General features: G+C 42.8%; 1 protein-coding gene and 1 long non-coding RNA gene across 4 annotated transcripts in view; both read left to right on the top strand.

Moving 5' to 3' along the window:
- The window catches only part of LOC146855638 (uncharacterized), an 87,648-nt gene extending 86,285 nt beyond the window's left edge, over positions 1-1,363 (top strand). Inside the window, exon 6 of the long non-coding RNA XR_014980861.1 lies at positions 1,237-1,363. This is a non-coding gene — a long non-coding RNA (uncharacterized LOC146855638). The remainder of the gene's footprint in view (positions 1-1,236) is intronic.
- A 6,524-nt stretch (positions 1,364-7,887) lies between these two features.
- Positions 7,888-27,947, top strand: part of CELF2 (CUGBP Elav-like family member 2) — a 1,172,172-nt gene continuing 1,152,112 nt past the window's right edge. For 2 of the 3 annotated variants that reach the window (XM_085653512.1, XM_085653508.1), the window contains exon 1: positions 7,889-8,079. In XM_085653512.1, the coding sequence (XP_085509638.1) occupies positions 8,030-8,079 (50 nt within the window). In that variant the 5' untranslated portion in view covers positions 7,889-8,029. Of the gene's footprint in view, positions 8,080-27,947 lie in introns of all 3 variants that reach the window. The other variant, XM_085653524.1, reaches the window with a different exon arrangement.

Here is a 27,947-nt window from a genome sequence, read left to right as displayed (position 1 = left end):
ATGGCAATAATATTTCAGCGATAGCGGTGTTTACCATGGAACATCGCTGGTTTTCCAGTGATGCTCCATGGAAAACAGCGATAACATTGCTGATACGACCCTTGTTAATATCGTGAAGCTGCCTTCGCGATATTTTCATGTGTTGTTTTCACAGACACGCCTTCTTTGCATCTCATTAGCGATGCGAGGCGAGGCTGTGAAAAAACGGGCTCTACATCAAAGAAACACGCGCTAGGGTGTCCTAGATGATATTGCGATATGATTATCGCTGCTTATCGCCCGAAAACGGACGCTAAAGTGGCGATAATTACATCGCCAGCCCTTGCTAATATGCCCCTCTATTTTTTTAAATGTTACACCAGAGTCTGGTGGATTTATGAACTCTGAATAAAAATGAACGAATGATTTGAGAAAGACCTTGCAAGGGACACTAATGTAAGTGTAATAGGTAGGCAATTTAAGGAACAACAATCTGCGACTGCACTCTGCATAGAACAGTATCATGATACTGCCCTGTGGCTGAATCTTCAACTTTGCACCCAACGGCGTTATAAATAATTCTGAATAAAACACACATTTGACTGACTTCCCTTTCAACACCACGGCTTCTGATGCTTCAGAGTTTAAATGCCACCTTAAATGTAGATATCTGAAAAGCTAGCTTCAATTTGATGCTTCTTAATTTAATCCACCCCAACCAAAAGGTTTTTATTGCAGGGAGAAGTGTTGGCAGTGGTGACTGGCAGGGAACGGGGGTGGCAGGGTGGGTCGAACAAAAAGAAACTGACTGGATTCAGGCCACGCAGTAGAGCACCAGCAGTGACTTACATTTCTCAGTGGGCCATGGACTCTTGCATCTCTAGAGCAACAACAGCCATCTTAGATCTTCAGGTATAAATTTCCTGATGGTGCTTTGCATCCTAGTTAGGTGAATGTGCTAGAGTGTTGCTTGCTGGAGGTGGATCACGATACATGAATGTAGGTTTTCAAGACCTCTAATTCCTAAAGGATGGATTAATGACATTTTGGTTTCTTGCACTGTTGTTTGAATTCTAAAGAGTGGTGGTGTATGTTGTGTTAAGTCCCATCCTGATGGGACAAGATAGATGTTTAAAAGGGCATTTCGCTGACAAATGTGTTGATGAACATAAGCATAAGGCACAGTCTTTTCAGTCTTATAGTGCTAAGTTTTGTAATTCACAACATGTTAATAATGTCTTTTTTCCATTCCTACAGATGTGAAGTAGAAACTATACTCCGAGACACTGGAATAATGCGGGAGAGGGGGACCAAATTATATGGCAAGGTTGACTAAATTATGCAGCAAGTGAAGGCAAATTATGTGGCATAATGTGGCACATCTTGTGATGGTATTATTTCATTATTTGGTTATTTTTACACTGTCTGGGATTTCAACTTGTTAGTAGCAAATTAACATTCAAATAAAGCAATAATGAACTGGAAAGGGAATATAGTAACGTAGCTCAAAATAGTTATAAGTAATTGTGTATTTAGCAAGAAATTAATTTTTCTTTATGTTAAGACTTCATGAACTTACAGTTGCCTGTCATAGTATGTAGATTTAGCTATAAAAATGTATTTCTAAGGTATATTGCTTCACGATTAGATGTTATGTTAACTGTTGCAGTTACAAATGACATCTCTTTGTCTTGTAGAAATCCACTACAACGTAGAGACCTCCTAAGACGCAGGAGTAACGAGGCAGAGTGTGGAGTGCTGTGTCTCCAAATTCTCTGTTATCCCTTTCCCTTTTCCTTGCTTCTACCACTAGCCTCATGTTTTAGTGTATTTGGCCATTTTTGTGGATGATGAGAGATGGAAATGAACATAATTTCCATTTATCTTGCACATAATGGTATTGTAAACCTGACAGACTACCTAGTCCATGTAATCATCCAACCAATTTATTTATTTATTTCTGACATTTATAGAGCGCAAACGAATACCCGTGGGCGTCTCGGCGCTTGACTGGGCGGCTGACTCTCCCCAACGTTGGAGGGACCAGAAAGATTTACTGGTTAAACAGCCAGGTTTTCAGGTTCTTGCGAAACTGAAGGAGTGATTTACTGGATCTGATTTGTTGTGGCAGCGTATTCCAGATCTTGGGTGCTGCTACCGCAAAGCGGCGATCACCCCAGGAAACTGTTTTAGAACGTGGAACCACTAGTTGATTGAGAGTCGTGGATCTAAGTTGTCTAGTCGGTCGATAGAGTTTGAGCTGGTCCTTAAGAGGGCGTGGACCTTGATCATGGAGTACCTTATAGACTATGCAGAGAGATTTGAACTTGATCCTATTTTTGATCGTTAACCAGTGGAATGTCCTGATAGTGTCAGAGATGGGTACAAACTTGGGTGTTCTGGACAGGAGATGGGCTGCCGCATTCTGTATATTTTGTAGTTTTTTTATAACTCTGGTTTGGGTATTTAAAAAAAGTGCGTTACAGTAGTCCAGGGATGATAGGACCAGGGAACTGACCAGTGTTTTGACAGCAGCATCTGGGAGGAATGGGATGATTTTTCTTATCATTTTCAATTTGTAGTGGGCTGTGGCTGCTACTTTATTAGCATGAGCCATGAAGTTGAGATGATCATCAAAGATAACTCCCAGATTCCTGACCTTGGAAGTCGGGCTGGGTGGGGTGCCGAAGGCTGGGGGCCACCAAGGAGCGGGCCAAGTCGGTGAGAGGGATCCAAAGATGACCACCTCCGTTTTATCGGAGTTAAGCTTTAGGCAGTTACCTGCCATCCACTCTCCTATCAAGCCCATTGCATTTTGGAAGCGCTCTGCCACTTCCGTCCCTTCACCCTTGATGGCCAGCACCAGTTGCGTGTCATCTGCGTATGAGGTTAGGCTCATCCCAAATGCTTTGATTAAACCTGCAAGGTCCGACACATAGATATTAAATAGTGTCGGACTCAGGGACGAGCCTTGAGGAACCCCACACGGGAGTGACAGCTTGGCTGATTGATATGGCCCAAAGTGACCACCTGTGTTCTGTCGGCAAGGAAGGAGGAGAGTAAATCTCTCGCCGTATGGTCAATGCCCATCCTCCCGACACGGTCCACCAAGATCTTGTAGTCGACCGTGTCGAATGCTGCCGAGAGATCAAGGAATACAAGCAACGCTGTCCTGCCCTGATCACGAATTATTCTTATGTCATCCGCTGCCTTGAGGAGGGCGGTTTCCGTGCCGTGGTATTTGCGGAAGCCATACTGTGTATCGTCCAGGAGCTGATGTGTCTCTAAATGCTCTGAAAGCTGCTGGTTCATCGCTTTTTCTGCCACTTTAGCTAGGAAAGGAAGACTAGCTATGGGCCTGTAGTTCTTAAGCTCTTCCTTGTCTAAGCTAGGTTTCTTTAGCAAGGGTTTAACCAGCGTATTTTTGAGACAATCAGGGTAGCTCCTGGAAGTCAATATGGTATTACAGACAAGTGTGATGACAGGGACAATAGTGTCCATTACCATAGAGAATACTGAAGAAGGGCAAGGGTCCAGAGCCGAACCCGATTTAATAGATTTGATAATAGTTATTATTTGGTCAGTAGAAAGAGCCCTAAAGCTGGTCAGAGTATTACTGGAGACGGTATAGGCAGGGGCGACTTTGCTAATGTTGTTTTTAGAGGAAAAAGCTTGGTAGATGTCGTTAACCTTGGAGTAAAAGAATTCGGACAACGCGTCACAGAGTAATTGGGACGGGGGGGGATTTAGGTCTGGCGCATTACCAGTCAGTGTTTTAGTTATGGTGAATAGTTGTCTACTGGAATTTTTAGCAGTTTCAATTTGCTCCGAGAAATATATTTTTTTGGTTGCGACAATCATGGATTTATAAGTGGCCAGTGATTCTTTGTATATGGTCTTACTTTTGGCGTCGTAGCTTCTGCGCCATTGCCTTTCTCTATTCCTGCTTATTTGTTTTTGAGCTCTTAGTTCTTCGGTAAACCATGGAGCAGTAGGTGTACTTCTATTCCTGGAATAACGCTTGGTGGGTACCAAGAGATTTGAGGCCTCGCCAAACTAAATATGAAATTGACTGGTGGCGATAATGGGATCATCCAATAAGATTGGCAAGGCAATGGATTCATACACAATTCTGTCCTAGATCCTAGATGTTGAAACCAAATTACAGAATGTCTATTTACTACAATCAGAGAATCGGACACTATTTAGAATTAGAAACTATTGAGCAGGATGAAGGTAATGTGTTGAAGATGAAGAAGAAAGATGCAAGTCAGATTCCCTTTCTTTCAAGTGAGTAAAGTTCTGGTTCATGGATATTGCCATATTCCTTTAGGAACACAACGTTTTTTGCATATTCCTGTTCCTCCATGATCCAATGACATCATTAGCACCTCCAGAGGTTTTTTCTGAGGATCAAAAGAAATTATGAATTGTTTTTGAATCAGTGTCAGTTACATGTTTCTTGTGTAAACAAGCAACCTTCCCAGATAATCAAACTAGATGGGGTACAGAGCCACACCCTACTGTCCTCACATCAAAGTCAGAAGGTAAAAATTCCAGTGGGACAAACCTCATCCTGTATCCAGCCCACACTCCATCGCATTAGGCCTGAACTTGTGGCTCTGTCTCAGTCCAGCGTGACTAGTTGACACTTCACACCTTTTGACACAATTTTGAACCTTACAGTTTAAAAATACATAACTCTGGTTCTACTGATTTTTGCAGCTTTGTGTCATTTTATTTATTAAAATGTAATCTTTTTTTCTGAATTAGTATGGAGGTTTTTCTTATGTTGTGTTTTCACTTTATTACTGTTTGAGTGCTGCATAAATACTTTACCCATTGCCTCTAAGTTAAGCGTGAATGTTTTGTGCCAGACTACCAGAGGGTTAAGCAAAGGCATATTCGGTGACTTTTGTGGTTCGCCTTGAGAAGGATTGTGATTATTACTTGAAGTGGGATCTCATCCCACCCCAAATAATACCCCAAAATTCTTCCATTGGTGATCAGCAGTAGGATTCAGTACTTGTGTGTTTACTGTGCCACTCAGTGATTTGTGTAAATTAATTGTTTAAATCTGGCATTAAAATTGATTTGTTAACCCTCCTCTTGTTTTAATTTGGTATCCTTTCCTTTTTCCCTTTTCAAAATTCAGTTTCTGCCTCATATTGTGCTCCTGTTATTTTTTGTAAGAATGGAAGGAGATATCAGCAACGTTTCAATGGTTCACTGTGGCAGAGCTAGAAATTTGTGTAAGGAGAGGGAGTTAAAGCTAGCAAAAGAATGGAAGGCGATATCAGCAACGTTGAAGGCTTCACTGTGGCAGAGCTAAAAATGTGTGTAAGGAGAGGGAGTAAAAGCTAGCAAAAGCTAGCAAAAGGCTCCAAGAAGCTGGAATACTAGACAGCGCTCAGAGCCTGAGGTGAGGCCCACATATTGCAGACTATATCACCGGAGCAGGAATATGATGATGCAGATGGAGAGGATGAAGTGAAGGAGGCGTGAGAGAAAATGTGGACTCACCTGCTAGTGGGGCTTAACCTGACTGTCAGCTATAGTATATGGGGAATAACCACTGAGAGGAAAGTGGGACTCAGGGAACTGCCTATTGACATTAGAGCCCTGACCTCAGGGAGCTGTGTGTATTGTTTGCGTATGCTGTATTTCACTTGGTGGTCATATATAAATACTCCTTCTTAGGTATCGCCTAAAGCAGAGCACACCTATGGACCTATAAGCAAAATCTTTTGTTAAAAAAAAATTCTTAAAATGGGCTTAGAGCCTGCCCAATATTTTTCAATACTTTGCATGGGTTGCCTTCCATGTCACTCATGATTCCTTGTTTCTTATTGGTCACACATCCTGCTTCCTCCTGGCTGCTCTCCTTCTCCTCCTGCTTTCTGCCTGGGCTTATGTCCCTGCCATAGAGAATGGACTTAGCAAAGCTTCCTGTTTGCTGCCAGTGTCCTTTCACTGGCTGCCTGCTCCTTCAGGTACTTTTTTTTTAAACTTTTTGCCTAGCACTCTATAAGAGTGCATGGCCCTGTAGATCTCCTCCCTGCCCTCCTCCCTCTGTCTGTGGCTGCCCCCTCCCTCCCTCCTCTCATGCAGCTCCCTGGTTTTCTCCTCCCCCACAACCACTGTCTGTTGTTTCTGATCCCTCCCTCCTCCCCTGCACCTCCCTCATGTAGCTTGCCTTCCCATGCTTTGTTAGACATATTGCACAGCAGCATGGGCTCCTCTGCAACATGGTTTAAAGAAATAAAAAGTGCCATGGCTGTATCTTAGAGTTATTTTTTATTTCCTGTAACCTGCTCTGCAACATGACTATAAAAACACATTGCCAAAGTCAGATGGTCTTGCATAGGCTAAACCTATTGTTTCATAAAAGCAAGTATTTGAATGGACAATCATTTATTGCTGCTATTGAATGTATTTTGAGATGTGAGCCTTGTGCTGAAGGGGTACTTGGCTCAGTTGTTCAGGACCCATAGTAAGGTGGGCCCGGGACATCAGGAGTGAAGGACCTTAACTCCCGCGGTTGAGACCAGTACCTCCTGCTTGCCCTGCGGCCCTCTGAAAGGGGTTCTGGCAGACCGCACATAGTAGTTGATCCATGTGAAAGGGAGACAGGGGTAATGACTATTCCCATTATATGTATTTTGGGGCGAATTCACAAAGGCACGTAAGAGTAAGCTAAAGACTACTACAGGAGTACTATTTCACATACACAGAATTGCCTTTGGGAATTGCCTCATTGACAGCCGCGGCCTGTGGAGGGAGTTCCGTGGGGCGGAAAGGCGGGGTGGGGGAGGGGCAGGGTACTAAAAAACGGAATATGGATAATTGGAGGTAAGTAAACAATTAAATAAATAAAACGAATTTCGTTGTGCGCCCTGCATCGCAAATTGCGATGCAGCGCGCGCTACGAAATTCGTTTTATTTATTTAATTGTTTACTTACCTCCAATTATCCATATTCCGGTTTTTAGTACCTTCCACCCTGCCCCTGCTCCTCCCCCGCCCCGCCTTTCCGCCCCACGGAACTCCCTCCACGGGCCGCGGCTACTCATTGAGTTTGTCATCTTTCTGTCAATAGGCCTGCTCCAAGCCCCTCCCTCTTCCTTCTCCAAACACCCCCCCCCCCCACCCTACTGTGAGATGAGTTCCCACAGGAATTGTTTTCCTTTTGTGGACCTGTTCACACTAAAGGATGAAATGTTATGAAGCTAAAATAACAGGAATAAATGATCTTTCCTGGTGTGCGGCTGGTACCACATTTTATTTTCTGAACTGCCTCGTTCCAAATTGCAAAAATAGACCAGCACTGGAATAGAAGGTCATGTTGAATCTTGATCTATGTTTACGAAAAAAACGGATCCGAATAAAAAGTGTCTGTGATGCGCATAAACTGGTTTCCAAAGCTTGTGAAAAAAAAAACATTGCTCTTTGTTTTGAAAGTCCGTAAACACAAACAATAATTGGAAACCCTCTCAGAATCACATACAAGAAACCTCAGAGGTAAAAGAAACATCCGAAGGGGGCGCGTGGAGGCTGGAAGTAATCTGTAAATGATTGCTGGCAAAGTCTGAGAGCTCCGAGCTTGAGCTGCGTTTGTTCCAAGAGGAAAGCTGGAAGGAAGGTGTTAATAAAGAGAGATTTGACGGAACGCTGCGCGGGCTGTGTGATCAAATGTGATTTTATATATATGTATATACATATAGATATATATTATATATATACAAATTCCACATTACATTTGATCAGTGTGAGACTATTGCAGCGCTTAAACGGCAGCAACAGGGGAAACAAGGTGGTGTGGGCGATGCGGCAAGGGCTAGCTGCAGGGAAAGTTAACACACAGTCGAGGGGAGGCTGATGTTAGAGGAGTGGAGGAAGATCTTGTGACAACTGCTTATCGGTGTGAGGGAGAGAGAGAGAGCTCGAGGGGCGGTGCTGGTGTCATCAGATTCCCACACAGCTCGCTCCATTGCTGTTGGTTTGTGTTGTCCTCTTGGTGCTGCTTGTTGACACCCCCTCGGCGCTTTACAATGGATGTGCTCTCTGACTTGGATCCCCTGACTGGATGGAAAGTTTCACGGTAGGCGTCCACTGTCATAGTTGTGTTTCTGTTAACGCACAGCCCTCTCAAAAACGGCATTTAAGTTCCTGCTCGGACGTGGAAGTGCCGTCTTTGTGTGTTTGGTGCCCCGACAAACAGCTCGCCGTATACGTCGCCCATGGGAGGGATGCGGGGTTATTATGTACGTCTTCCATGACAGTCCATGGGCTGCAGGCAGGGCTCAGAGCGTGATGTCACTTCTGTTGCTCCCTTGAAAACACGTTTGCAAAAAGAGCAACTTTCCAGCCTTCAGAACAGAGGAAGTGCTAACGCGGACCAGTCCCGCTGCCTTTGTTACAAGGTGGAAAGTTATAGTTTGTCTCTGGAAAAGCCGTGACATCGTGCGTCCGTAAATGCCGCTCTGTTGGTAGGGTCAGGACCGTATCATGGCAGGTGTGAGAAGTTTATCAGTTCCGTTCTTTTCCTGGCTTGCTTATAGTTGTAGCTTTGATTGTCCTAATGTAAAACGGAGACTACTGCTCCCATAATACAAATTAAACATCAAAAAATGAACGAGCTACTCACGTGTGCCACCGTTGGAAAACATGGGCTCCCTCTGTGTAATAATTTACAGTTCGTGGTATCCTGTGACAATTATGCTGTGCACCTTTCTGGTGGTGGTGCAAAGGCTGCCATCGCTTAAACGTGCGAATGGGAAGTGTGTCAGTTGAGTGTAGGTCATAGGACCCATTTGTGAGATGCGCAACCTAGCCACGTGTTTCCGTTGCATGCTGGGACTTGTAGGACAAAAAGGGCATGCAGCCTATTGGAAATATCGATGTTTCTGAGCAGGAGTTCATAATACTGAACAGGTATGGCTGAGTCTACCGAGAGATCTCAAACTCCCCCCATGTATTATGTCTTTCAATTCCTGTTTAAAATTAGCAGATGACTTCATGTTGTCAAGTGCGCATTTAAATTCTGGTTTCTGGACTTTCTTGTACAAAACACTGTTTTCAATTGTGTTAGTCCAGTTTGTTCATTTGAAATGAACCAAGACTTCAATGCTCACAATACATTGGGCTGTTAAAGGAAAGCCCAGAACTAGGAAATGATGCCCCATATGACATGGATTACCAGCGGATGGGATTATTTCAAGCGTTTTGCACATTTTCTTTTGTTCTTTTCCCATTGAGGGGCCCGGTTGTGACAGGTATGTCCAGACTTAGCTCCTTTAGGGGCATATCAACAAGGGCTTTATCTCTGCTTTTTTGGCTATAAAAGCCAAAAAAGGAGAGATAAAACTAGCGCCCTATCAACAAAAGGGTGCTAACATGCAAATTTGCATGTTAGCACCCTTTTACTCTACGCTTCCCCTTGCATCTCTAATGAGATGCAAAGGGGGCGTTCCAGAGTAAAATAATAGGAGAAATCGACATTTCTCCTATTATCAAGAATATCGCTAACCCTGTTAGAGACAAAAAAAGCAGCGCTAACCGCGGTTAACGCTGCTTTTTTACGTCTGGTATTTTTCTGACTTAGCCATGATATCCTATGGAAGGAGGATATCATGGCTAACTTTGCCTGTACCTATCAACAAGGTAACGTGAGATTATCGCTGGGTTTCCAGCGATAATCTCACGTTAGCCTGTTAGCGTGAGGATTTTTATCGCTATTGAGATAAGCGTTGCTAATAGCACGCTATCTCGGCGATAAAAATTCACGCTAGCCGGCGATAATTATCCTAGCGCTAAGTGCGCTTAGAGATAATTATCGCCGGTTGTTGTTGATATGCCCCTAAGTGCCTAGTGTGTCATGGAACTCAAACTGAACCCACTGATGAGGTCGAACAGGGCCACAACTAGTCTAGGATTGCATGTGTTCCCATTCAGAGTGGGTGTGTCCATATAGTTCAGGGGAGACAGTTTTTTTTTGCACGGCCAAGTCTAGTTTATTTGAGATTACTCCCTGTCTTTGGTGGCTCAGGGAGCGAACAACGATGGACTGAAACGTGGCTCCGAGTAATGACCAGTTTCTGTGGTTTAAACATTTCACCCAGCACTTTTTCTTGTTTTTTCCCCCCTGATGTCCTGGAGTCATCTGGTCCACTTATTCTAGTTTGCCTTTTGCTTTTATCAGTGCAGGACTGATACCATCAGACCTTTTGGCCTTCAGAAAACGTTGATGTTTTCTGGGGATAGTATTTTGTTAAGGCGCTACGGATGTTACTTACAAACTTTTTGAAAGGGCGGCCTCTTGGCGCAACGCGACACGAAGCATGGCATCTGTTTCTTTACCATTAGAAAGGGCCGCATGTGCAGCTCAAAATGTGAGGCGCTATGCAAGTGCACAATTGTGCAGCACAAGGGCATGCAAAACTTGCAGGCCCATGCAAGTTCCTCTCAACCCTTACTACATCTTGGGTTATATTTCCTAAGAGTTCATCTTTAGGATAGCCATTTCTTATTCTGGGATTTGGAACTCGTCATAATTAAGCCTTTTTACTTTTTTTTATTCCTGCAAACCCAAATGTTCTCGGGTTTTCCCGGGCACTTCTTTTGCATTCTGGTACTAGAACTTATGTTTTGCCCTTTATACATGTAGTGTAGATACGAGAATATTCAACCAAAATAACAAGCATTGGCAAAGTTAGTATATTTGTCTGTGGTAAACTGAGGCAATGGTTACATATCTTTTTATTTTTTGCTACAAAAAGATGAAACAAAGAAAATATTTCACTGCCTAAATGTGAGGGCTATATGCTTGTAATAAAACATTTAGATAAAAAAAAAACCGAGCTACTGCGTGTAATGTGAATGAAACAGTATGGGTGTTTCCTAGCAGGCAGGTGTACTTAAAACAGGTATGGGGATCCTTTTCACTTTTAATGTGCATCACAGGAAAATGGGAGTCTTGGGGCCAAGAAGAAGTAGTGTTGATTTTGAATTACAGTAACCTGAAGATATAGCTTAAACACACGAGGGTGACAAGAAATATATAATAACAGGGAGAGTAATGGAAGAAAGTAGAAGCAAAGTAAAGTACTGGCCCACCAAAGCTGGCACTGAAGTTCTCTTCCGGTTTTTGAGACGGATGTGCACACGTGAGTCGCAGAAATACAGCCACCACAATGTAAGAGGGCCAATGGCCGAAGTGGGACGACACATTGCCCCATACTGTATGCTTTGGTGAGCAGGAGGAACACGGGAATGCTAGTTGCACAGGGCACTGAATGAAGAGGGCAGACCCAAAGCCCTGTGGGTATGAAGCTATGCCGAATTATTGTATTTATGATATTTGTTATTATTACATGAGGAGGGCCTTACTGCTAAAGCTGTCTCTAGGCCAGGCCGCAAAAATGCATTTGTGACTGACTGGAGGGGGGGTGGGGGTGGGGGGGTATGCGAATGACAACTAAAGAACTCTAAAATCAACCTTATAATACATTTTAACGTGGATTTGAAGTATTTCACTTGGCGCTCGTGAGTTGCCCCACTTCAGATGTGAGAGATGTTCTGCCAGTGTGCCTTTTTAACTCTTAGGACATTTTTGTTTTTGTGCGTGGCACCTTGCAGTTATAATAGAAAAGTAAAACTAGCAGTAGCAGACTGCCAAGACGTTAAGGAAAATCTGAGGAATGGCCATGCAGCTGACTTGGCGCAACGTGAGATCTCTGCTACATGGTGCTGGTGGTGGGGTGCGTTAGTGTATTTATTAGGCAAATACAACACTGCATCATGGGACTTGTAGTTTTCTCATACATATCGGCCTAAAAGTCCAAAGAATTAGAATACATTGGGCAGGCAAGAAAGGTTGTCTCCAGGTAGTACAAGACACTAGGCAGCTCCAATGTGTTTAAATGTCTTTTGCCAGGCGGAGTGAGGCATGCTTTGCACAAGCAGCTTGGCTCAGCGTCAAGAATGATGTCCTCTGTGTTTGTATGTAGTGAAATACCGCCTTTATTTTAGACATCACATGTTGGGATTTGGGCTCTCTTATTGGTGAGACACAACCAGTAGAATCCGTGTTTTGCTCAGCTCAGGCACCTCATATCGGTGCCTCGACATCTCAGGCCAGGGTCAGCAGCGGGGATGTTATGTTAGACCCATGAGGTCAGTTTCAAGTCCCGCTGCTCAATAAATATTTAGCTCCCCACACGTCCAAGCATGCCACGTGCACTGTGAAGGGTGATGTAAGCCAGGGCCTTCTCCGGGTTGTGTTTCACTGAGGCTGCAGCGCACCATATATGTCTCTGCGGGAGAGAGCCTCGGCCCTGGTGCAGGCTGGAGGCCGCCGCCGTCCTCGGTCACACTTGCAGTGTACAGTATTGCCCGGTACTTCGCGGAGGAAACGCACGCAGCGTTTCACATACCTTCAGAAGGTTTTGGCATTCTTCAAAGGTTCTTCGTTCAATAATGCTTGTGTATGGTTTAACACCGATTCTGTCCAGGCATGCTATTCAGCTGTTATTGGTATTGCAAGTGACAGTACCTAAAAGTTTTATGCAAGTGTTTGGAGGGGGGTGCGGTGTGGTTTTAGTGCCTGTTTCTGGCGAGATCAAGACGAGGCAGAAGGTCAGAGAAAGGAAGAAAAGGGATGGAGGGGATGAGTGTTAACCTCTATATATTTGAACATTCACCTATAGTTTTTATGACGTATTTTTTACGTTTTGTCTTATTAGCGCAAGTAAAGCTCTTAGGGGCAGATTTACAAGCCCCTTGCGACACTTTTGCGTCACTATTCCCATGTTAAAAGTGACGCAAAAGTGGCGCAAAGGGCTTGTAAATCTGCCCCTTAGAATTGTTTTTTTTAAAGGCGTGAGACCTACGTGCCGACTTGAAAGCCGTATCTTGCCTTATTATATTTAGATCTGATTAACTCATGTTTTCCTCCGCATTCTGCTATTTTTGCAGGCCCGTTATACATGCGGGACTACCAGCACCAGAACGCAAAGAGGAACTAAACCCTATGTGAGCTATTGAGAAACCTGCAATTTCTGTAGTTGGATTTTTTTCAACACGCGGAAAGACGGTTTCAGTGTTGGGAAATAAACTTCACAATATCGTGTTCAGCAGATAACCCGTTTATAATCTGCATAAATCATGCCCTGGAAGAACTATGGGACATATTATCAAGCCAGGAGATACAATTATCGCCGCTTTAGCGGCAGAAAACTGATGCTAAAACGGCGATAATGGGCTTGATAATATGCTCTATGGAATTCCAATTGAAGCCCATGTTAAATGTGAAGGACGTCTAAGCGCATATTATTAAGCCCATTAACGCCGTTTTAGCGGCAGTTTTCTGCCGCTAAAACGGCGATAATTTTATCGCCTGTCTTGATAATATGCCCCTTGGTATTCCCTGTTCAGTGGTAAAATATTGTTTCAACTCAAATCCGCAACATTTTTGGGAATTGTTCAGTTTTCATGATTTGTTGGCTGCGATTCCAGCTTCGAGGTTGGAGAGGGTTGAGCAGCTTGAAATTTGCGCGACCGCATGATATGATGGGGTGGCTTTAGGGTTAGGGGGCGTGGAAGCAGGGTAGATCATTTTCTGGACGTGCCTGCTAACAGAAACGGAAAGCTTTATTCATTTTTGAAAAAAAATTTTTAGTGTCTTTCAAACATGTTCGAAATAGTAAACAAACGCAGATGCGAAGGCCACGCACATCTGATTTTCATAAAATGGCGCTTACTATTACGAGCATGATTTACAAAAAACCCTCTTACTTCTTAGAGAAAGAAGTTAAAAGAATGACCTACAATTCGTTCACCCAGGGAGCATTGCTATCCCGCATGGGAGGAGAGGTTTTCTCGTTATTGACATTCTAGCCCTTACACAAAGTAAACTCACTTCTCCACGAGCCACACAATATTTGTAGGTGAAACTAGAGTCCTGGACCTCTCTAGCCAAATGCGGGCTTCTGTTCACACGGATGTACACACACCCTATCACTACTTCTCATGCGTGCCCTTCCCCACCGACAGTGGTGGTGATGGCTTTTCCTTGCAGACACAGATGGAGCATCACTTAAATGCCGCCTTCCTGAAACCAAGAACAATCTGCATCACCAGTCGAGCTCTATGGACGCCCCTGTACATATGCACGTGGCCTTACTCGTATATTATTGTTTCTGCCACGTACACATGTACACGTGGCGTAGACGCCCCTAGTCCTACACCTACATCTTACAGACACACCTATGCAATTATTGTCCTGAGTCCTGAGTCTTTTGCTTTCCTTAAACAGACAAATATAGTGTTCCTATTACAGCTCCATTCCTATACATCAACATAGGCTTACTAGCCATAGTCTTTCATCTTCTTTCTTGATACACACGTGGCTGCGCCAGTGGAAGACCAATGCCTTCTTGAAACAAAGGTGCACATGGCTTCAAAGCTTGGTGGCCATGGCCTTCACCACAAAGGAACTGGTCCTTGTTGTTTGTTTCCCTCTGCAGATGCACACGTGCTCACTGGTCCAAGTCCATTTCTTTTTTCATATAGAAAATCACCTACTGTCGAAGCCCGCCCGTACCCTTCACCATATAGACAGACACAATTTAATTTCAATACATTTATTTTGATTGTCTTTGACATAATGCGGTAGTTCACGAGTGACCTCAGAGCACCTACAACCAAACCAGAAAAAAACACTAATCTAGCAGCAGATCTGGGAAATCCTTCTTTAGTTCTCTTATGGTGTTCAAAGTTACTAAGTCTGAGGCCTCACAACTGCGTGAATGTATTTTTCAAACTTTGCAAGTTGCTATAGTATAGTCCACGATGGAAGCCGACGCTGTCTGCCCCAGTATGGAGACCTTTAACCAAACTCATTACCGAACACTGAGATGCTATAGCATAGTCCATGATGGAAGCTGACGCTCTCTGCCCCACTATAGAGACCTTTAACCAGGCTCATCCTGAACACTGAGATGCTATAGCATAGTCCATGATGGAAGCTGAAGGTCTGTTCCCAAGTATGGAGACTTGGACACAAGTTAGTGGTCTGATTTATTATCTTCATTTGACAGGCCAGAGCTTGCTTCAAAAGTGCTGGTCATTAGTTGCTATCTGGCGAGTACAAACTAGCTCTGTATCCTCTCCTTTTTGTCAGTAGTATGTCTTTATCTGGGCACTTCCTCTTGGTCATACCATCAGTTCATGATAGAAGTGAATTGCAGCACCAGTCGAGGATTGGGGTGAACTATGCTATTAGTCTGTGAATTGGTTCCATACATAGTGCAACCCAATAGTACCTCAGGAGACTTAGTACAAATCTACAAACAAAAATCGACTCCTTAAGGAGTCCTTCTACAAGTAAACACTCAGTTAGTATGATCTCCAATCCCGCCATCAAATTAATACTGCATTGAATTCCTTGCATTTATTGTTCATCTATAAACAAATTATACTAGACGTACCCCTTTATAACATGAACAAACATATGTATTAATTTAACAATTCTTCTTTTTTTAATTTCAAAATAATCGTTATTCATATTCAGTATACAACAGGCAAGAAAAATACTCAAAAGGCAAAATTCTGAAAAAGCAAAATAGGACCACACTAAGAACTAAAGAGAACAGATAAGGAATCATTATTGCACTAGTGTTATACATAAGTCAATCGAAAGTAATCCGTTAAATCATTTGTGGGTCGCGAAATGAGTATAAAGGGAAGAAGAAAAAAAAAAGAAAAACATTAATACGCCAATCATGAGAGATCTGTTTGACATTACATTCAGATACATAGATTGAGGGAAAGCAAGAGGTAAATTATCATGTCCAACACAAATGTATCACTCAAAGATATACAAATAGGGTACAATAGAGTACAGTTATCAACATGTTGGGTTTATAGCAAATATGAAGTGCCACCTGCTCACGGAGGTTTAGTGCAAGCAAGGTAGTTATCTATGGTTTTCCATATAGGTTTATGTTGGGATTTCCAAGGGTAATACTGTAGAGCAATGTTGTTGGCACATTTTGAGTGATATCCAGTATAGCAAAGCCGTAAATGAGGCTTCATGGATGGATTTCCAGTTAGAGGTAATCGTTTTAACTACAGACATTAATAAGAGATTAAGTAGGATGCTATCAGCAAGACATTTAATATTGGGGGCAAGAAAGCCCTTGATAAGAAATGAAAATTCCTTCTTAGGGTTGATATTAAAAAGCTTGGATATAAAGGAAAGGAACTTGTCCCAGAAAGGACCCACTGATTTGCAATGGAAGATTAGGTGTGCTAGGTCTCCTGTTTCTTCCTTACAATTCCAGCAGACAGGTCTGGCTAGGATTGTTAGGTGTGTAAGTGGGAGGGGGTCCAAAAGGTTCTATGATTGAGCCAATATTTGGTTTGGGAAAGTGAAGATGATATTTTGTGGGAGGTTACAGATGTCCAGATGGTGTTCCATTATGGTTCAGATGTGGGGGTAGAAGACTGAGAGCTATAAACCCAACATGTTGATAACTGTACTCTATTGTACCCTATTTGTATATCTTTGAGTGATACATTTGTGTTGGACATGATAATTTACCTCTTGCTTTCCCTCAATCTATGTATCTGAATGTAATGTCAAACAGATCTCTCATGATTGGCGTATTAATGTTTTTCTTTTTTTTCCTTCTTCCCTTTATACTCATTTCGCGACCCACAAATGATTTAACGGATTACTTTCGATTGACTTATGTATAACACTAGTGCAATAATGATTCCTTATCTGTTCTCTTTAGTTCTTAGTGTGGTCCTATTTTGCTTTTTCAGAATTTTGCCTTTTGAGTATTTTTCTTGCCTGTTGTATACTGAATATGAATAAAGATTATTTTGAAATTAAAAAAAGAAGAATTGTTAAATTAATACATATGTTTGTTCATGTTATAAAGGGGTACGTCTAGTATAATTTGTTTATAGATGAACAATAAATGCAAGGAATTCAATGCAGTATTAATTTGATGGCGGGATTGGAGATCATACTAACTGAGTGCTTACTTGTAAAAGGACTCCTTAAGGAGTCGATTTTTGTTTGTAGATTTGTACTAAGTCTCCTGAGGTACTATTGGGTTGCACTATGTATGGAACCAATTCACAGACTAATAGCATAGTTCACCCCAATCCTCGACTGGTGCTGCAATTCACTTCTATCATGAACTGATGGTATGACCAAGAGGAAGTGCCCAGATAAAGACATACTAAAGACAAAAAGGAGAGGATGCAGAGCTAGTTTGTACTCGCCAGGTAGCAACTAATGACCAGCACTTTTGAAACAAGCTCTGGCCTGTCAAATGCAGATAATAAATCAGGCCACTAACTTGTGTCCAAGTCTCCATACTTGGGAACAGACCTTCAGCTTCCATCATGGACTATGCTATAGCATCTCAGTGTTCAGGATGAGCCTGGTTAAAGGTCTCTATAGTGGGGCAGAGAGCGTCAGCTTCCATCATGGACTATGTTATAGCATCTCAGTGTTCGGTAATGAGTTTGGTTAAAGATCTCCATACTGGGGCAGATAGCGTTGGCTTCCATCATGGACTATACTATAGCAACTTGCAAAGTTTGAAAAATACATTCACGCAGTTGTGAGGCCTCAGACTTAGTAACTTTGAACACCATAAGAGAACTAAAGAAGGATTTCCCAGATCTGCTGCTAGATTAGTGTTTTTTTCTGGTTTGGGTGTAGGTGCTCTGAGGTCACTCGTGAAATACCGCATTATGTCAAAGACAATCAAAATAAACGTATTGAAATTAAATTGTGTCTGTCTGTATGGTGAAGGGTACGGGCGGGCTTCGACAGTAGATGATTTTCTATATGAGAAAAAAAATGGACTTGGACCAGTGATCACGTGTGCATCTGCAGAGGGAAACAAACAACAAGGACCAGTTCCTTTGTGGTGAAGGCCAGGGCCACCAAGCTTTGAAGCCATGTGCACTTTTGTATCAAGAAAAGCTAGATTGGAAAGCTTCATATGGGAGGGTTGTGTTTTATCAATGGATAATAGAGCATTCCTAGTGTTTTTGGATATATATTTGGACGTGGTGAGATGATTGCAGATGGATTTCAGAACTGTTGCGGGATTTAGGTTTTCCAAAATAGCTCTTTCCACATCCAGCCAGGTGGGTATATATGTGTCAGATGTATAAAGACAGTGTGTGCCCTGTTTTGCTAGAAAGACAGTCCGGTAGTTTCTAACATTAGCAAGATTGACTCCCCCTAGTATATAGGGAAGGCTGGAGTTTCTTCAGAGAGATGCTCACTCTTTTACCCCGCCATATGAAGTTTGTGAACAGTTTAACTAAATTGCGACGGAAGTCCTTTGAAAGTAATAGGGGCACCATGCTGGTCAAGTTATTAATTATAGGGGTGACCATCCTTTTTATGGTTTCTATGCGTCCCCACCAGGTGATGAATTTTGGTGGCCAGCTTGCTAATAACTGTGCTGTTTTTTAAGGATTAGCTTTTCGTTGCATTTTATAGTGTCGATAATATCGGCTCCAAATTTAATGTCTAAATATTTGTTGTAGTAATGTAATGTAAGTTATCACTTATAAAGCGCGGGCTGTCACTCCGCAAGGAGCATCCTGGCGCTGTGGAGGTTTGGAGGTAAGGGGGGGGGAGGGGCCCTGGCTTTCCTAGATAAGGGAGAGGCATAGTTCCTCTGGGGCTGCAAATATCCAGGTCTTCAGGGCCTTCCTGAACAGTGGGGTTGCCAGCTCAAACTTGAGTATCCTACTAGGTCTTTTGTACCGAAATAGTTGAGGGATTTAATGATTGACTTGTCTCTGTTTAATTTAAATCCGGAAACTTTTTAGTACTATTCAATTGTTTCCATACGGGCCTGTAGGGTGGATTTGGGCTTATCCATGACAATTAAGATGTAATCTGCAATAGAAGACACTTTTACTATATTCCAGTGGAAGTTGATTCCTGTTATGTTAGGGTTTCTGTTAATATCTAAAATGAGGGATTCGAGAGCTAGCCGAAAGAGGGATGGGAAAAGGGGAGAACCTTGCCTAGTGCCTTTTCCCAGTTTGAATGGTTGAGACAGGGAGCCGCTTGTACAGATATGGGCGCTTGTGTTACTCTAAAAGGCTATGACCATTTTTATAAATCCATCGCCAAAGTTGAAAGTTCGAAGTGATTCTTAAATGAAAGGTCCAAGAAACTCTATTGAACGCTATCTCAGTGTCAAGCGCTATCACCACAGAAATCGACATGGATGTTTTTGCTCTTTCTAGGACATGACATAGAAGACAGACATGCATTTTTTTCGGAATCCTGCTTGTGTATAGCTTATCCAACGTGGTAGGACGAGATTTAGGCGCTTGTCTAAAATTTTCATATACTGTTTACAGTCCAGATTTATTAATGGGATAGGCATGTGTTTTTTGGAAAGCAGCAGATCTTTCCCTTCTCTGGCAATTAGCATGATATTGGCTTATGCTGTTGAGCCGTTAATGACACCGGTGTTAGCAAAATGGTGAAAAGCTCTAGCATGGTTGGTTGGAGCAGTTTTGCAAATATTTTGTAAAATTTGGCTGTAAATCCATCGGGGCCAACTGCTTTGTTTTTTTGCTTTGTTTTGTTTAAATGCTCCAGCTGGCTTTGAAATTGGTATGCCCCTCATGGGGAGCCTGCTACCCCTAGCATGTGCAAATCCAACATATGGAGCTTTAAATAGATGCACTGTTGATGGCTGCCTTTAATGTCAATCAAGTGGTTTGCATCATTTATGTATTAAATTGTTCTCTGATGTATCCATGCAGTTTACCACGTGGGAGCATGGGCTTTTTGGACTAATATAAACACCCAGTACAGTTTAAATGACAAAAAGCATTGGCAAAGCAATAGGTCTGCATTGGATGCCAGCCTTTTGGCTTTGTAAGTGATTATTTCATTTTGCTGTTGTTTTTGTAAAATGTTATTGTCGGGGAAGCCAATTGACCTCCACAATACATAAAAAATGGTTAACATCAAACATGGTTGTAGTATTTTCTGGCACTGAAGGGAACTTGTTGTCTATGGTTTTGCTCCTTGTGAAGAACAGAATGCTGTCACTTACTGAGAAGTTAGTCTATTGCTGAAGTGGGCAGATTCATTGCCCCATGCTGTATGCTCAGAGTGACATCATGAATTTAACAGACCTAGGACTCCAGACGGGGTGTATTAACAGGAAGGAACATGACATTTTGAATACAGCCCATCCCCATACACCAGTAATGTACATGTTACCCAAAATACACAGAATCTTCATAACCCACCAGGGAGACCTATTGTATCAGGCTATGGCTAAGTTTTGGAACCAATTTTCAGGTATGTTGTCACATTCCTCAACCTACTTGACCCTAGAAAAAGATCATATGTAAGGGATAGCACAGATATAATGAACACTGTGGAGGGTATTTCCTTTGACATTGACATATTGGTAACTTATGATGTGGAGTCACTATATACGCATATCCCACAGGATGAGAATCTATATACCATGCGACAAGTTGTGGGCATTAGTATTCAGGCTATTTCTGCTTTGGTTGAATTTATTGTACAATTAGCTGAAATAGCCCTTAAGCAAAAATAGTGTATGTTTAAGGAGCTTCACCTGCAGATTAAGGGTGTAGTCATGAGTGCCTTCTTTGCGACAGAAATAGCTAACCTTTATGTGGACACTTTTGAGAGTTAAAAAAATCAATCTATCTATCTATCTTCCTTTTCGGAAGAACATCTGGGTCTGGTGCCGGTACAATAATGATGGGTTTACGATATGGCGGGGACTTCAGATAGAATTGGAAGCGTTCACAGATTGGCTCAAATCTGAGAGCACACACCTGAGGTTTACAAGCAGTCACAGAACCACTGAGATACATTTTTGGAACTTTTTGGTGAAGCATAATAATGGCACTGTATTTACCACACCATGAGGCAAACCTACAGACAAAAACTCCTTGCTCTTATACAATAGCGACCACCCAAGATGTGATATTTTGCAGTTCAGTCAATTCCTACGCATCCGTAGGAGTTGCATGAAAAAAGACCATTTTAGGGAAGCCCCAATATTGAAGGACAGCTTGGTGGATAGGATTTATCTGCATAGGCATACTCGAGCTGCCTTTAAAAGAGCATGGTTTTGGCCAAGAGATGATCTTTTGAGACACAAGGACAAACAGATAACAGCATAGTGCTCGATAATGGTCACTACATTCAACACAGTTAGTCACCAGGTACAACAGATCATCAGAGGGCATTGATAAAGGTAGTCCCTTGTTTGCCCTTAGGCGTAGTAGAAATATTAGAGACTATCTATTTTGGGCGCATAGTGAGCAACCAAAGACATACAGCATTAAACTGAGCTGGGGCATGGCCCCAGTGGTGAAATACTTCAAATGTGGAAATTGTGTAGCATGCAAGTTTACGAGGAATAGTAAACTGTTTGAGAGTGGTGGGAGTTGTTCAGTGCTGAAAGATCATTCAAACTGCAACATAAAGAAGGTTTGGTATGCCATTACGTGCACCTGCAACAAAGTGTATATTGGTCAGAATAGTCAAATGAATTTGCCAACATTGCAGCAGAATACAGTGTAAGATGGAGGGAACACTTTGGGTCAAACATTACACAGAATTGGGTAATGATGCTGAGCAACTTGAGTGGCAGGGGATTGAAGTGGCAAAGGTGGACTCCAGAGGTGATGATGTGACCATGGATGGAATGCCGGCATATAGACCATCTCAATACTACTGTCAGAGGACTCCATGATGAAGATGAACTAAGAACCTTAGCCATTATGTTTGCATACAATTATATTGTGGTGTTCAATGATTCTGCCACTTTATGTTGGTTACATTTGCCTTGCTGAAAATGTGTATACTGTTTAGCATTTGTCAATTTATAGAGATTCCTTACGGATGATTGGTATATGCATTATGGCTTATATTGGAGCAGATAATGTTTGTGCTGCCCTCTGTGGAAATACCTAGGTTGACAGGGTTATCCATAGGTTTCATAGACCTGTGATGTTATAACGGGATATTGTCTACCCTCCTTGTAATAGTGAAGCTTTTTGTGTATCACGGGCCTCCAGACCCATCAGACAAAGCATGGATTACTGCACGTATTGTAGTGCACACACCAAAGATGGCGGCTGTCATCAACGGTCAAGTCCTTCCCACAGTGTGTCGGTCACGTGGTTTAGGGTAGCCTTACTCTCTGCCTCCAGTCAGACATGGTGTCTCCTGTGTCCTTTGACACAAAGTCGCCTGTGCCGGGATCTTGCCTCATTACCTGGAGTCACGGTAAGCTCCCCGTGAGCTGCGGGGTGTGTATACACTTTGGCTTAGGTTTTTACATGCTTGAATGAGTTGTCTTGGTCAGTTGTATAACATTTATGGCACTCCGCGTGTTACTTGGTTGACACTTCTATTGAGTAAGATTGTACCAGGACACGCTGTTCATGTGACTGGTGTCACTGTGTCTGATAGAACATTGATTTATGCATGCATTGTAGTGCCCACACCCATGAGGCGACTGCCAACCATGGTTCACTCATCCTCACCTTGTGTCGGTCATGTGGTATTGGGAATCTTCATTCTTGTCGTTTTGGGACATGAATAGCTAGTGCCAACAGTGTGGCTTTGTCTTAATACTTGGAGTCACTGTAAGCTTCTTTTGCAATCCATGAGGTATGAAGACACTTCTGTTCGGACAATGGAATGTTTGCATGAGTGTATCGGCCAGCTGTATCGCTCTGTTGACACTCAAGCACTTTTAATGAGCATGATTGCCCCTTGTCATACGATTCATGCGTTTAGTCTTCCTGTGTTTTGTGCATGGCAGGCACATATGGTCATACCACAGGCTCTAAACACATCGGTTGAGTTCACTTGAGAGCCACGTGTTACACAGCAGTTAGTGTGTTCATGGACAGTTGTTGGTAGATTCCTGCTCCAATTATAATCATTAGTTGATATGACATTTCCTAGGTGGACCAGTAGTATTGATTCCACAAGTTCACTCGCAAGACTAGCTGTCAGCCTTTGGATTTAAGGTCCGAGATTAATTTGCTATGTGAATTTCTACAGATACGAAGTACAAGACTGTACCAATAAGGGTCCCTTTTAGGGTCCTTTTTTTGCTCTCGCCTGAGCCAGCGCATGCGCTGCACTGGTGAGACTTTTAGTAAGGGGGCTTCAAAAAGCTGACCACACGCTTTTTGTGTGGCCTAAAGCTTGCGGTTACGCGCACAGACGCCATCTGGCTTTCCTCTCTTGTCATGGCTCATTAAGCGCATCGCTCACGGGCACCCTTATAGCGCGCGCACATCGCACACCACTCGCCAGAATTTAATTGATGTCCTTATCGCTTCCCACACCCCTCCCCTTTCAGCGATGGCCGCCCGATATGACATGCAGTGTTGGAGCTGCCAGACGACAGAATTAAAGCCTGTTTATCATGTGGCCTTGTTCCTTTACTTACTCTCCCTTCTATGCATCTCCCTCTGCCAGTTATTAGTTTAAACGTGCTGTATTGTATCTCCGGTCCTCCTCTTCGCTCACTCACCCTTACCTAGTCCTCCCTCCACCCTAATGCAGCAGCGTTTGCGCCCTCCCCGCCCTCAGAGTACACGCATGTTGAGAGCACTGCACGAGTCCAGGGCTGCAGTTGTTGTACACATCGGATGGAAGCTTTTCAATATGTATTGATAGCGCGTTGATACACTCTGATTCTAGAGACCGTGCTCGTTTTTTTTTTTTACGCGGCTCGCCGTTGTTGCCGCTGCTTGTACAACTGAGCACCGTCCTTTAACACACGTGCCTTTACTTCTACACGGCGATGTGCAACTCCTCCCTTGTTGTCGATGGCTTTCCATTCCCCAGTTTGCCACCTCACTGCAGCAGGGCTCCGTATCTCTCCACGTTGGATGGGTGGACCTTCACAGCCCTGTGTAACCTAACGTGCAATGCATGATATAATTCACAGTTTTGTATGTACATCAGAGTGCACTGCACACTCTTTATTTTAGAACACTTAATTTCATGTACGTCACTAGTATTTCTGGGTATTCCCCCTCCCGCTTCACATTTGGAGCCCTTCCCCCACCCTCCGAGAACAAACACAGTATTGCCCCTCCCCACCCCCTCCTTTTCAGCGTGCTTCGAGTGAGGCAGAAAGAGGCACGGCCCCCCGCTCAGACCCGTTGCTTTCACGGTTCTCAGCCGCCCGCTGAGATGAGCTTCTTGGCCTCCCTTGTCTGCTGCACCATTACCGATACCCTGTCCTTCCTTACTGTACTCCAGTAAAAATATTACGATCTTTACTTTCACCCTTCTGCTCCTCAACTATAGCTAGTGTAGTTTTATTTACTGTTAGCATTTCCTTTTTAGTCAGAGCAAAGCTTGTTTGTGTGCCATTGCCCTCTTCCCATGCTCACGCCTCCATTGTGCTGCGGCATAATTATTGAGCTTTTCTCATGCTTGTCTGGAACAATTACCACCCACACCCTGTATTATATTTATTACTCAATTGTGTTTATTATACAAATGTTCCATGTAATGCACTTGAAAGAGCTTTAATGCAGCGCTTTGCTGTATTGTTTAACACCATTTAACAATGCCGGTGACTGTTCTTTGACACGGAGTCCTTGGTTAATGTTCCTGACCATTAGCCTATATACGCACGATACTAACATCTGGAAATTCATTTGTCTACCATGCCAGCAAACTTGAACGTCTGAATAAACATCTATACTCTACGCCTACATTATATGCAAACGCACGGCAAGGATAACTTTTTTTTTTAATAACATCTTGTTTCTTGCTGAACTTTGGCACAGTAATGTATAACAATGCTCGACACCCAGGGATGTAATGTTATGTCTGTAGTAGCAATCACAGATTAATGAGGGAGCGATTTGGACTTTTAAACCTTGACATGACGGTTATCAAGGGCAAACCTGCACAACATTAGTGTGCATAAATACACAGCACTTCATTATTTTCCCTTTAGTTACAATGGTCGGCTGAATAGGATTTACACATCCTAATATTTTCCTTACTTAAACATAGCTACTTACACGCCTTGACTATTATGGGTGTTTTAGCACACTTTAATTAGTGTTGACTGGATACCTGTTTTTATTAGGTGTCCTCATTCACACTTTTTATCAGTCTCTGTGAGCAGTGGTATAACTTTCTGCCTGTTCAATCAACATTCACCTGCATACTCCTTTTGTTAATTTACCATCCGGTGTATGTGCTTTCAAACGCTTTCTAATAACCTTCGTAAACATCCAATACACGATCTTGATAGCGTTAAGGACAATGATCACTCCACTTAAAAAAAAAACAAAAAAACATTGTCATTTACATAGCCAATAGGTCTCGCTTTTGGGGCCTTATAAGTATTTATCACAATATTTAGCACAATAACCTTGTTGCAACAACATCAACTATTGCATGGCTAAACACTTATAAGGTCCCAAAGGCGAGACCTACTGGCTATGCCAGTGCTGACCTTCCACAAGCCCACCCGCCAGCTCCGCTCCGCCAGCCTCGCTCTCGCCACCGTCCCCCCGCATCCGCAGAGCCACCGCCGGAGGAAGATCCTTCTCCTACCTGGCAGCCAAGACATGGAACTCCCTCCCCATCCACCTCCGGACAACGCAAGACCATCTCGCCTTCAGGAAGCAACTCAAGACCTGGCTGTTCGAGCAGTAGCGTCCCCCCCCCCCAGCGCCCTGAGACCCTCCGGGTGAGCAGTGCGCTATACAAATGCCTATGATTGATTGATTGATTTTGTTTGTAGGTCATCAGTTGTATTGTGTTGTCCTGAAGAGACCCATGGATTGGTTCCTTTATGGGTCAAAATGTCAACGTTCTCATGAGTTTATTCTACGGACATTTGTTGTGTATACTCGGGATTAATCTGTTATTCAGTGGTGATACCTTATGCCATTAGGATTTGTTTGTTAATATGTAAACCGTTTTTGTTCTTGCATGGTTATCCTTTCCAGCACCATCTATACTGATTGTTCTACTTTATCATGATGATGTAATGAGATTATATATCACACTGACAAGACATTATTGGCCCTTTGTCTCATTCATTGAGGTACTATCATACCTGCTGTGAAATTGGTTTCATGGGTGTGATAGATCTGGTTTAAAGTGTTGCCCACAGGACCATTGTGTTTATATTGCATGCTCTTGGGAAACAGTTAACACCTACTAAAGGCTAATTGGTGGTCTAGAGAAGCTAGAGAGTTCATGAAAATTTGCTTTCATGAAATTCATGCAGGCAAAAGGTAACTTTCTCAACATTACTTTTCAATAATATTGATTGAAAAGCCACCTTCACAATTAAAATGCGTTTTAATTAAGAAAACAAAATTGTTGTTTCCTTTTTTTTTTTAGCAGTCCCGTTCTTGAGATACAGTTTAAGTATTTCAATCGGTACTTTAGGTAGCTAGGCCTGCCCCAATGAACTAGGCTTTGGGTGCTAGTCACTGTAAGAACATGTTAATATTGCATTTCTACATGTCCTATATTTAAATACCATACACTATGACTTTTGTGCTATAAGACCTATATAGCGGTAAATTACTGATATTTAAAAGGAAGATTTTGGCCTGTCAAAAGAGTTTATTTTGTCAGGTCGTATTGCAGTTTTTACTCTGCTACAATCTGGATACAATGGTAGGCCTGAAGACATGTTTGCACTGCCTTTGTAGTGGATAGCAGAATCCATGCCGCAGTCTGCTAGTGGCATTTAACTTCCAAGCCCTGGATACAATTTGTACAATATACTCTGGACATATAGACAAGTTAAATATGCCAGTTAAGTGTGTGCCAATTCAACCATGTTTAAAGTGAGGTGAGGGGAGGGGGGCACAACCACTTTACTACTGGTTAGCAAGGGCAAAATGCACAGAGTTCTAAAGCCTGCTAAAATATGGGATCTAGAAAAAGGTGAAAAGTCTGGACTGACTACTCGGAAAAGGTAGATTTCCTACAATTGGCAGTGCTTCAGGGGGTATTTGTGGTGTCCGCCCCCCCTAATAAATGTATTTTCTGGTAAATAGTTGGGTACAAGTGCTTTCAGTCGGGTAGGGTCAGATTTCGGTCTGATTTCACCAGGAATTTTTTAATTCACACAAAACAAAACGCACACACACTCTTCCTTTTGTCTGTTTTAAAAGTCTTCAAAATGTTGAGAAGTTAACAAAATATTGTGTTTTTTCTCAGTACCCCACCCAATCTGCATTCCTCTCCTTTTCCACTGCCCCTTAAGCCCCTCTCATGCGCACTGCCCTCATGTAATGTATGTTAACATTATATGCCAGCCTGATTGTTGAAAAATCTGAAGCTCACACCCCAATCCTACTGACTAAGCTACGCCCCTGCCTACAATTTTATATATGTAATTTTAGTAAAATTAAAAGGTAATGGCTACAGCCAAACCTAACAAGCATTTGCAATGCAATAGGTCTCGCACTATTAAAGTCTGAGCTATTGGCATTGCTATTAATAATGCAACACAAATAGCTCAAACATTCAGTAATGCGGGACCTATTGCATTGCAAATGCTTGTTTTCTTAAGACATGGTACGGGGCAGAGTCAGAAAGGGGGTAACAAAAACGAGCAACAACATCCTTCCAAACACTGCAGTTTGTTATTACAGTCTGGCTCCAAGGAAACATCTGAGATGTACCGAGGAAAAAGCCCTGAGCTGAAAAAAAACATTGACACCTAGACGAGGTTTGTCCACTTATTGTCCGGGTGGAGGGCTCCGATCACCGCCCAAACCTGCCGCGAAGGCGACTTCTACGAGCCGCAGGCTCTCCGAGGGTGAAACATGTCAAATTCCAAAACCCTGGCCCATGTGGATTCGGAGCACTAGCCCATGTGGTCACAATAG

This window comes from Triturus cristatus, chromosome 4_1 (genome assembly GCF_964204655.1).
Source record: "Triturus cristatus chromosome 4_1, aTriCri1.1, whole genome shotgun sequence".
In the NCBI taxonomy this organism is placed as follows: domain Eukaryota; kingdom Metazoa; phylum Chordata; class Amphibia; order Caudata; family Salamandridae; genus Triturus; species Triturus cristatus.
Note: the sequence above shows the minus strand (reverse complement) of the source record. Positions and strands in the feature narration are given on the sequence as shown.